This window comes from Carassius carassius, chromosome 39 (genome assembly GCF_963082965.1).
Source record: "Carassius carassius chromosome 39, fCarCar2.1, whole genome shotgun sequence".
Lineage (NCBI taxonomy): Eukaryota > Metazoa > Chordata > Actinopteri > Cypriniformes > Cyprinidae > Carassius > Carassius carassius.
The window spans coordinates 16148549-16160250 of NC_081793.1; the positions used below are offsets into that span (position 1 = coordinate 16148549).

Genomic DNA, 11702 nt, shown 5'->3' on the forward strand with positions numbered 1-11702 from the left:
GCTTGGCATTGAACTTTGAGCTTTAGAATTTTACAGATATTATTTATACTCTTAACAACAACATTACACACTAACTAAAGTTTAAAACATGGGATCACGAAGAACAGGACCTTTAATCTGTAAAAACAAAATATGCAACGCATACGCACTGCAGACAGAGTATGTGTCAAACCGGCATTAGGATCACATTAAATGAATGAATTTGTAAAGACCTGATGCAGACAGAGAAGTTGTGTATAAAAAGTGATTGTTTCTTAAATCAGAAAGACATTGACCCATCTACTGTTTGTGATTTGCAGCAGTCAGAGAAGTCCGTCTCCTGCTCCAAACCACATGGGCAGTAACAGCAGCAGCAGTAATGGTGGTGGTGGTGGTGGTGGAGGTCAAGGACCAGGTGTAGTCAGCGGAGCCGTGCCTCCGGGTTCAGTACCTGCTGGCACAGTGCCATGCAGAGCAACATGTTCCATTACGCCCACACTGGCCGCACACTTCAATGAGAACCTCATCAAACATGTGCAAGGGTGGCCCGCCGAGCATGTGGAGAAACAGGTAAGGAAGCATGAATGTTGTTTTGTTTTTGTTTTTTGTAAATAATTCATACTTTTATGTAGCAAGTATGCAATAAAATTAACCGAAAGTGATGCAAAGAGTTGATTTCTATTTCAAACAAATGCTTTTTTTTACTTTCTATTAATCAAAATCCTGAAAAAAAAAAAAAAAAAAAAAAGTTTTGACGAAAATACTGGGCAGCTCAACTCTTTTCAACATCGATAACAAGAGGAAAATTTAGCTGCAAGCAGCGAAACCGGGCCAAGTGCATGGGCTGTAGTTCAGAGCAGGAAGAACAAAAACAGCAGAAATTGAATGAACATGAATTATAGGTGAGAATGAACAGAATGACAATGAAAACATGAATAAAAACATTTCTAGTGCTTATCTAGATAATCAGGTAATCAAAATGATACAACATTACACACAAATGCAGAAATTATTAAATTATTTCTTTAGCAGCAAATCAGCGTATTCAAATAATTCCTGAAGGATCATGTGATGCTGAAGTAATGCCTGCTGAAAAGTCAGAATTGCCATCACATCACGCATAAGGATTTTTAAAATTGTAATATTTTATAATATTGCAGTTTCACTGTATTTTATATCAGATAAATGCTACTTTGATGGCTATAAAACATTTTTTTTTTAATCTTATGGACTACTTACCGACTTACTGTTAACAGCTCAGAAAGTGAAAAAGAAAGCAAATAAAGAAACTGAAAAACAAAAAGAGCAGAATTTCTGGTTCTCTTAATACTGACCATTTGATCACTCAAGGGGTCTTAACAGGTGTAAACCGGGTCAAACCCATAAGACCTTTGTTCATTTTTTGACCCTGTATAAACCGCAATGTAAGTGACACGTTCAAGGCCCAAAAAGATAGTAAGGACATTGTAAAAATAGTCCATGTGACATCACTGTTTCAACCGTTATGTAATGAAGCTACAAGAATGACAATTTTTTTTTTTTTTGCAAAGAAAACAATAACTACTTTATTCAATAATTTCTTCTGTTTTGTGTCAGTCTTCACATGCATTCATGAGAGCGTTGCTTTGTGGTTCTATTTTGAAAGCGTATCAAAGACTGGCATGGAAGAGAAGAAGCTGTTGAATAAAGTTGTGATTTTTATAGATTATTGATAATTTTGTGAGTTATTAATGACCGAATTTTCATTTTTGGTTGAACAAGCCCTTTATGTATTGGACTGCTGCACACAAATCACTGGCATTCACCTGTATGCTACCGAAATACAGATGTTTTTCTGCATGGCTAACCATTTCCATATTGCTCTCCCGTCCAGGCCTCGCGGTTACGTGAGGAGGCTCACACCATGGGCAGCATCTACATGTCAGAGAACTGCACAGAGCTGAAGAACCTTCGCTCACTGGTGCGAGTGTGCGAGATCCAGGCCACATTGCGGGAGCAGAGGTCAATGCAATTCACTTTCTGATATACCAAAGCATGTGACACCCATTGAAATGCAGATTTACTAACTTGGTTCTCTCTCGACAGGATACTGTTTTTGAGACAACAAATTAAAGAACTTGAAAAGTTGAAGAATCAAAATTCCTTCATGGTTTGAGGAACTCTGGGGTTTGCAATGTGGTCTTGAAACAGGAGGAGAGAGGTGTAGGTGAATGAGTGGGCAAAACCCATTTCATGCACACGGAACCCTGGAGAACTGAAGTTCTGTTGCGTTCTGCTCTGGGCCCAGTCTTACATTAAACAAGCTGCAGCGAGGTCTTGCTTGGACTGAGGGTGGGAGGGGGGAGGGGGGAGCTGCCCTCGCCCCATCCCTGTACATGTAGATTATTTGTAGATGTTATTTCCATGTTGTAAATATATTTTGTAGATGAAGCCATGTCTATCAAAGCTTTTGACATCCAAAAGTTAAACTAATCAGAACCAAGGCAGACTGGGATCTCAACTGCCCTCATTGCCACCATATATAGAACTCTTGACTGCAGATTTTTAAATGACATGATTATAAAAATTAAAAAAAAATGCTCTTCAGATATACGATCGGTGAACCATTGCCTTGAGCATGCACCAGACCTGCATGGAAAAGGTGGACTAGTCGACATTTAACGAGGACGATGATGTACACACTCTTTGTCTTCTCACAACTGTGCACACGTATAAACCAGTTCATTTTTCTCGCTACATATGAAAAATGGTAGTCATGCCACATGGGTATTTGGTTAGTTTATATATTTCATTGTCTGGTTGCACTATAATGGTTTCATTCCCTCACCCCATGCCTTTTGAAGGGGTTTACATCATGTTTGTCCACAATGGTTCAGTGGTCTCCTATCTGCCCCTAATGGCCCATGGTCAACACCAGTGCCTGCTTACGTGATGGAGTGAATGTGAGCCAGAACGAAAAGAAGAGAAAGCGAATCATTCCTGCAGCTCAACCCGTGTTGTTCCTCTCCCTCACCTCCCTTAGCAGAAGACTGGTTGTTATCCAGAATCCCCCTTTTCTTTCTCTCAATCTTTCCTGGTTATATTTTTTTTCAGTACCCTTTTGTTTAAATAAAAACTGTACTTTAAAAGAAAAAGGAAAAAATTAAGAAGTTGCTGTGGTAACTTGTTAAAAACCAGAGTTCATTCCTATGTACAGTTGATAAGTAATAATGACGTTAAATTTTATTAAAGTTGCAGTGATTACTAGTCTATCAGATATGTTGTATTCATAAATTATTACCACACATTTTCCTTTGCACCCTGATTGGATCGAACGGGGGTGACGTGGGGGAGGGGGGCTGCTGCTGGAAAACCGGAAACTGAGGGTCAGCCAAGGACTGGACATCACCTACCCTGTTGCACCAGGGTGAGGGCAGGGTCACCTGGGGTCGGAAGGTCAAATGTGAAATGTATGTATTGTAATAAACATGCTAAACTAATTTTTTTGATCTTATTTTGGTCAGTTATGTCTTTGTTTTGTACAGGTTGAATTTACAAATACAATTAAATTAGGCTAAAACTATTAATTTAGTTTGTCAGTTGATAATGGATATTAATTGTTCCTGCTCTTTTCTCCTATCTCTACATTTAATTTACCTACCTGTCATCTACCACTTATTGTTAATTAAAAAAAAAAAAAAAACTAAGAATTTAATAGCATTTTAACAATAGATCTCAAAATAAATATTTATTGGTCATACAGTGTCAACTAAAATGTTACCTATTATTTTGGGGTCCTTTTTCCCCATTTTGAGGGGGCCAGATTGCCCTAAATGTATGACGTTACACTTCAGGATAAAATACAGATAATTCTTTCCTCCGATATAAATCAGTGGTTCTTAATCCTGGTCCTGGATTAAGAATCACTGATCTAAATTAATTATTTAACCCTTAGTCCACATTGTACAAGTATACACTTAATATTTAACGTAGTTTATCTTTGTCAAATATTAGAAAATTAGATCGGTGTACCTCAAAACAGTTGCTGGTGAGATTACTCTTATAAATACCACTGCTCAGATGAAATGTCAACATTAATTAGTGCACACGCAATTTAAAAATATGACGAAGTGAGTTTTATGAAGTAATGTTTTAATTTACCTACATTAAAATATAAAATATGGAGCTACGATTTTAATGTAGGCCATTTATTGGTTGTCGACCATAAAAATATTATCTCTTATTCTAGGTGCATACCGATCTTTAAAATGTTTATGGAGTCAGCGTTGTTTACAGAATACTGGTTTTTGAATTTTTTTGTCGTCTTGACAAAACAAATGTCTTTTTAACTCTTTTACATTTTAACCACATCAGATCTGAGCAGAAGGTGCCTGTAAAAAAAATATCAGTCATAAAATAACATTATCTAGAGTAGAGGGGTGATAGAATAACACTAAATTAAGTAATAAACACATGAATTTCTTTTGATAATTTGTAATAAAACTAGGCTACATTAAATTCGGCGTATAGAATCGTTTAAGTAAAGTTGACGTGCATTTCTTTTGGAATATTTTAAGAAATATAAAAACATGATATTAAACTCTTATCCTGTGCATTTCTTCTGAGATTTTGTAAGAAATATACAAATAAATAAATTGTTAGTGTGCCTGCACTTCTAGTAGCCCCTCACTCATTCCCGTTAGATGTCTGTTTTAAACAGTGGGTAGTCGCTCATTGATTTTTCTTAATAAAAGACTACTTTGAGATGTTGACAAACATGCTTATAGTGCATTATTTTCAACGTTACCAATGACAAACTCACACGCTTGGTTATTAAAGTACTTGAACGGTTTACTAAGCTAAAATGTGTTTACAAGAGTGACTGGAATGAACATATAACAATAAAACATGCATTTCAGAGAGTTGTCTAAGAAGGTATTTGTTTAAATCTCTTTTTATCTGTAAGTGCAGATATTAAAAAAATTCTAATATAAGGGCTTGAACTATTTCTGAACCATTTCAGATTTTATCAGGTGAGACAAATTAGCATTAAGTGTCCCCTGTATTCATACACGATCCGTTCATGTGCTTAATTCATCCAATTAGTTTATAGAGCAAATGTCAGCACAGTGTCTTCACTACTTCTGTTTGTAATAATAACGTTTTGATAAGTGATTACTTTTTGATCGAAACAGGAACCTGGACATAGACATAAAAAACCAAGTGGACATTTTCACTTGTGGACACAAGAGGGCAACATTTGACCATTCAAACGCAAAGACTTGTCTATGCTGTTATGTTAATTAACGGATATTTCATTTGACACTAAGATGGTTAAACAAGTTTGTCTAGAAAAAAGGACAAATTTCATAGTAAACCTATGTAAAATTATATGTAAAAAATAAAATTGGTGGCCGACTTATCTAGCCTACGTACGAAAAACGAGCCATTTGCTAAATTATTGTAATGTGTTTGGGAATATTTAGACTGTTTCACAGACGCTTGGGCCAGTCTGTGGAGGTGTGAATCTCGCCATTTGAAGGGAGGACTGGGTTTGAACTGGCGCCTCTGTGAAATGACCAACAATTAGGATAATTGCTGTCAATCCGGTCATTTCTGCAGGTCTCAGGACGTGTCCCCTGAAGCGGAATCGCTTGTAGTTAGCCTTTGACACTGAATCGATGGCCGTCTATCAGATGAGAGCGTCTCCAAGTCTGTCTCTCATCATCAAAGTCAAACACTTCCCTATCTCCTGTGCCACCAGCTATAATAAACCACAGCACGCGCAAATTCCACACAGAATCAAGATTGATTTATTTATTAAAATCTGTTTCGTTAACTATAAGTCATTCAATTAAACTTGTCTCAATACATTAACAATGAAATAAAAAAAGCATAACACATCTTAATTTTCCAACAAAGGGATCTGGCGATTACCGAAGAGAATGATGCTATGAAATATATATATATATATATATATATATATATATATATATATATATATATATATATATATATATATATATATATATATATATATATATATATAAATATATATATAGGCTAGGCCTGTGTGTGTGTTTGAAAAAAAAATCAAGTAAAAAAGCTTTTTGGGGAAATTAACACTTTTTACAGTGCATGATAAAAGCTTTTTTTCTTCTTTTTTTGCTAGTGTATATTTGTATATTTATATTTGTATATTTATATTTATAAGTGTTCTAATTATGAATTTTGTTTTTTAAAGAATTGAATGAATAAATATAACACATCGTAGCCTACTGTTTGATGGGTTGGTCTGAATGTTTTCATAACCCCCTGCAGCACTTGACTTGGTTATACCTTTTAGTGTTTTACCTTATAGAGCATTTAGTGTTTATTATGATTCAAGGTTTCCCAAAATGCCTTCATTTGTGAAGCACATGCCCTGACCAGAGTGTTCAACACATTAGGGCGGGTAGGGCAGTTGAGATATCGATCGTTGTGCTCTGTGTGTTTTGCATGGGATTGTCTGGGGGGTAATTGAGTGTCACTGTCTGTCTGTGTCGTCTCGCTGGCGCCATGTGCCTCTTTGGGTTGCTAATTTCTCTAAACGACCCGCCTACATCCACTCTCTAGTGCAGACCTGCAGTTTCCACCTCCTGATATGCCTAACAAAGCACTGAAATGTAAAGAAAAAAATAAAATAAAATAATAATAATAAAATCCATAATTCTATCCTCAGGTACAAACATTAATATCTTAATGGATTTGTTAAGGGTCTTTAAATCTTGATGAAACAATATATTAGGTTTTTAATTCGTAATTTCTTGCTACCTGCCTCATCATGCGACTCTGTCTCAGCATCTGTAGTACTACTCTGTAGGCGGAAAGACAAATTGTATGACCGCTGTGTGAACCAATACCAATGCCAATAGGACGGTGTATGCAAATGAATCAACAAAGCAGACCAATGAACGTTCTTGTGGGCGTGACTACACCGCTTCCAAAAGTGAATCAGTGAACTCTCCCCGGCCAGTGAGCTGAGTCCGTGATCCAAAGATAGTTGTCCAAATCTAAATTCTTTTGGATTTTTCTTATTATTATTGTATTATTTCCGTTTGTGTGTGTGTGTATATTCGGGTTCCTAACGCATGACGGATTGGTTTGGTTACGCACAAGGAATGTTTCTGTTGTTCGGAATCGGAGCTCAGCGACTCGGCGTCGGTCTCTGATGGAGCAAGACACAGCCTGTGCCCGTTTGTTTTTGGATACAGCGTAGATCACATATACCTGGGAATGCAGTAATCAATGTAGGCCATATGTAACAAGTCCTCAAACCAGTCGGAGGGTCTTCAAGACAAGGAAAAGCAGTTGTAAATGGATCGCCATTCCAGCCTTGTTTCTCTCTGGTTTCAGCTGGAACTTTGTGCCATTGCTGTTCTTCTCACTAAAGGTAAGACAGAGTTCTTGAAGTCTTTCTGAAAGCACATGAGACTTAACAATAAGATCATGTAAACTGCAGCGCTCAAACACAAAGTCCTTCAAAATGTTCATATATCTCAAAACTTGTGTCGACTAATGGCCTTGTTTCTCGGGGAAGAAGAAGAAACGCGTGGCTAATTTTGATTAATAAAAGTTACACTCGTAAACAATATGTAAACTGCTCATTATGGAACTTAAATTTCTTTCTTACAACTGTAGATGAACCGCCTTTAACTTGCAGTTTGCTTTAGTCGTCCACTTTCGAATCCAAATGGTAGAATGTAATATCGTTTCAGTAATTAAAAAAAAAAAATATTTAATTTTTTTAATGTGTTTCTGGATGCCAAAGTCTGGTTGACCAGCGGGCTGTTCCTTAAAACAAGTTTACCAAATAAACCAGGTTTATTTCAGTTAATCTGACTTATTGTCAGTTTATTTTGTTTCAAAAATCCGACTATGACTGAAATAAGCCTGGTTTATTTGGTAAACTTGTTTTATGAAACAGGCCCCAGCTAACATGTCCCAATAACCATCTTGATCTGTTTTGGTTGGTTTAATAACTTTAAACTAAACAGCTATTATGCTCTTAAACAATCAAAAGTCATTTGTTAAACATTGATTTGCAACACTTACCAAGAGCAACTTGGTATGCTTCGTTTATATGCATTATTAGATAAGCACAACCGTCAGAGTCAAATAAATAATAAACCCATTTAGCCTAACTGATAAGAAGAACTCGAGCGATTTCGTAGCCTACACTAATGAGATGCCATATAACTCCAGCTTTGGACAGTGTACTCGCAAGCAGATTACAACAAAACAAAGGCCAAGTTTACTTGTGTTTGTGTCGTGGTGTGTGTTTAGTGTTCTGTTTCACATCCACGCGCAGTGGTGAGTCGGCAATAGGTAAAAATCATGTACTGACTGACCACTTACTAAAATTTACTAAAACTCCGACTGTTTAGGCGTAATATACAAGCATATATGCAAAAATGTTTACCCCAATATTGGGATGAAACCATGAAGGAATTGTTAAAGGTTAGAAACTATATGACTTTATTTTTTTGGCGCACAAAGTTAGATGTTAAGCAGAATTAATTTTTTTGTCACCATTCGCTTTCATTGTACTGAAAAATTGAAAAAAAAAAAAAAAGATTAAATAAAAATGAACCGTGATGTTGTCGATCCTTAACATCTTTTGTGCTTTAAAGAAGAATCTCATACAGGTATGAAAATACGCGAGTGCGAGTAAATGAAATAAATTTCATTTTTAGGTGGACTGTACCTTTAAAAGTTATCCTCCACCAGGTTTGACCACAAGTGAGCTTTGCGTGCTAACTGAAAAAGGAGTCCTTCTCTCACCCCCCTTTACGAGTTTCCATTTAGGTTTAAAGAAATTGACTTTGGCAAACAAACTACTAATTATAAGCTACACGGTTCCTGTTTTATAACACGGACTAAAAGGATCTCTTGCATGAAATGCCATGACACAGTTACAGTGTTGAACAGAAACTACCACATATTAGTGTCAGCCCTCTCTCTATTTGCCAAATTCTGGCATAAGATCTGAGTAGTTTAGATTTAGTTACTTATTTTCCTCACATCCTCTTTAGCAAAATGAAGAATGCTTTCCTGATAATAAAAAGTTGACCAGTTGCAGTGTTTAAAATCTTAGTTGTGTTAGAAATACGGCACAGTTGAATTCTCTAATTAAATGCTTCAGTTGGAATGGATGTGATGGGAATTTCAGCATTCCCATTCGCATTACTAGGCAAATTTTCAGTCACAGTTGTTGGTGCTGGTCTGAAATGTTAATACAATTATTGTCAAAAATCCTTGGAAAGTTCAAAGCTTCCTAGAAACACTTCAGGACCGTTGTTTTATGAGTTAATATGTCCAGGATGGTGCATTAATGTCAATGATATCTGGTTATTACAGATTTGAACTAACATGATTTCTCTGTTTTGCAGGAGAGATCAGGTGCTACTGTGACGCACCACACTGCGTTGCCACTGGATACATGTGTAAATCAGAGCTCAACGCTTGCTTTACGAAGGTCCTGGACCCACTTAACACAAACTCGCCTCTTACACATGGGTGTGTAGACTTGCTAGTAAACTCAGCGGACGTGTGCTCCAGCAAAAATGTGGATGTTTCCAGCGGAAGCCCCTCTCCTGTAGAGTGTTGCCATGATGATATGTGTAACTACAGAGGTTTGCATGACCTCATGCACCCTCGAGGTGATTCGACAGGTGAGATACACAAATTTGACTAAAAAACCTAAACTGTATTAGTAGATTGGATCTTATGTTTCACGTGTTAAAAGAAATAGATCACCTTGGTACAGAGTGTATGACATAATTAGCCAATAGGACACAGTGTTTTCTTTATGCATATAAATATATTGTAATCTAATCGAAGCAGGATACAATCTTTACTGATGTCTGACATCAGTCCTCCGCAAACATGGGCCCTTGTGACAGAATCTTTAGGATCAGGCATACATGTGCGCACACATTGACCTTTACTGTTCTCACGGCTCCAAACTGCAGGCTGATATTTAATGGTTTCCAGTGTAGCGTGAGTTTTTGGGTTACCTTCTTGCACTTGGGTTCAGCTCACATACTTTTTATTTCACGTGGATCATGAAACATTCCCACTGTGCTGGAATGTGCTTCTCACAGTGTCCTTCGACAGACGGCTCAAAGCACATAAATATAATCCTGTGAAAATGAAAAAGGTGCGCTGAGATATTAAAACGAGTAGAACAAGTATAAATGCAACACGTTGCTGTTTTTTAATTCCCCAAGCATTAAGAAAAAAAAAAAATTCCAAATCTCACTTTGTTCTCACCATGCTCTCTCTCTCTCTATATAGACAGATACTACAGCTCCAACCAGAACCTGATCACAAGGGTGCAAGAGTTAGCATCCGCTAAGGAGGTGTGGTTCCGGGCGGCAGTGATAGCGGTTCCCATCGCGGGTGGGCTTATCCTGGTTCTGCTGATTATGCTGGCGTTGCGAATGCTTCGTAGTGAAAACAAGCGTCTCCAGGCCCAGCGCCAACAGATGCTGTCTCGCCTGCATTACAGTTTTCATGGACACCACCATGCCAAGAAAAGCCATATGGCCAAGTTGGACTTAGAGTGCATGGTGCCGGTAACGGGACATGAGAACTGCTGTCTGGGCTGCGATAAGCTGCGGCAGACGGAGCTGTGCAAGGGAGGAGGAAGCGGAGGAGAACACCTCCTATCTCTTGTGCACTGGGGGATGTACACAGGACATGGCAAGCTGGAGTTCGTATGACTACTCGGAGCTTCCTTGTTAGGGCACAAAAGGGTAACTGTGTAGTTTGCTGTCATAATTTTATTATGGTCCCGCTCGGCATGTTATTTTATTGTCTCCATGGAGAGCGAAGAAATTTCAAGGACACAAATCTTTGTGTTTTCTCTAAAGAGCACTTTACTTGAATTAGATTGGCCCGTCTGTGGGGCTGTGGTGAATATGAAAGGGGCGGGGCTAATGACTACAAACTCCGCCCCTTCCCCACCAAGCTGTGTCCTGTGGATCCTGGAATGACACTGAAGACTGAAGGATTCGTAAAGACGGTCTTATTTTGCACATTTGTATAAAAAGGACTAGATGACTGTGGGTTGGTTGGAAAGTTGCATTCGAAGTGGCTTTTTTTTTTGAAGAATTTTACACTGACACCAGGGTACAAATAAGGTTTGTTGTAGTCAAATTGAATGAATAAAGGATCCAATCTTGACTGTAACAAATCACATGCCTCTGCTTATGAGTTTATTAATTAACGCATTTGTGTAATTGTGTTTTTACCTCTATTCAGCTCTGTGTGTGTGTATTTGGGTGAGGAAGGTCAGTCAGTAGCAGGGAAACTGACACAGGGGCCTTGTTCTAAAGTAGTGCCCTTCATCTGACTGCGTCATCTCTGAAACCCCTCCAAAAGGGACACATTACATCTCTCTGGCTCTCTCGGCTGCTCTCTTGGGATTAATACTGGAGGTAGAGTGAGTATTTATGTAGTAAGTGAGGGAATGTCAGTAAGCTGTGAGTTCAGAGTCCTTCGCCTGGACTCGCTGAACACAGTAATTGCCTTGTATGCAATCTGGCTTGATTTTGCAATCCACAAATCACAGGCAGATTTGAGAACTGTGAAACTTTTTTTTTTACCTACTTTGAAAATGTGCTTGCAGCTTTACACACTAAAGTGTCTTTAAGACCAACAGTAATTGCTAACATTCCTCTGTGATCTATAGGCTCCAT

General features: G+C 37.8%; 2 protein-coding genes across 2 annotated transcripts in view; both read left to right on the forward strand.

Annotated features, from left to right (window-relative positions):
• The window catches only part of LOC132121484 (WW domain-containing adapter protein with coiled-coil-like), a 39055-nt gene extending 35597 nt beyond the window's left edge, over positions 1-3458 (forward strand). Inside the window, exons 11-13 of the mRNA XM_059530916.1 lie at positions 300-549; positions 1853-1980; positions 2065-3458. Coding sequence (XP_059386899.1) covers positions 300-549; positions 1853-1980; positions 2065-2134 — 448 coding nt within the window. The 3' untranslated portion in view covers positions 2135-3458. The remainder of the gene's footprint in view (positions 1-299; positions 550-1852; positions 1981-2064) is intronic.
• Positions 3459-6929: 3471 nt separating this feature from the next.
• Positions 6930-11197, forward strand: LOC132121485 (BMP and activin membrane-bound inhibitor homolog). Its single transcript, XM_059530917.1, has 3 exons — positions 6930-7390; positions 9390-9671; positions 10297-11197. The coding sequence occupies exons 1-3, from the start codon at positions 7315-7317 to the stop codon at positions 10722-10724; spliced, it is 786 nt and encodes a 261-aa protein (XP_059386900.1). The 5' UTR covers positions 6930-7314; the 3' UTR covers positions 10725-11197.
• Positions 11198-11702: the final 505 nt, after the last annotated feature.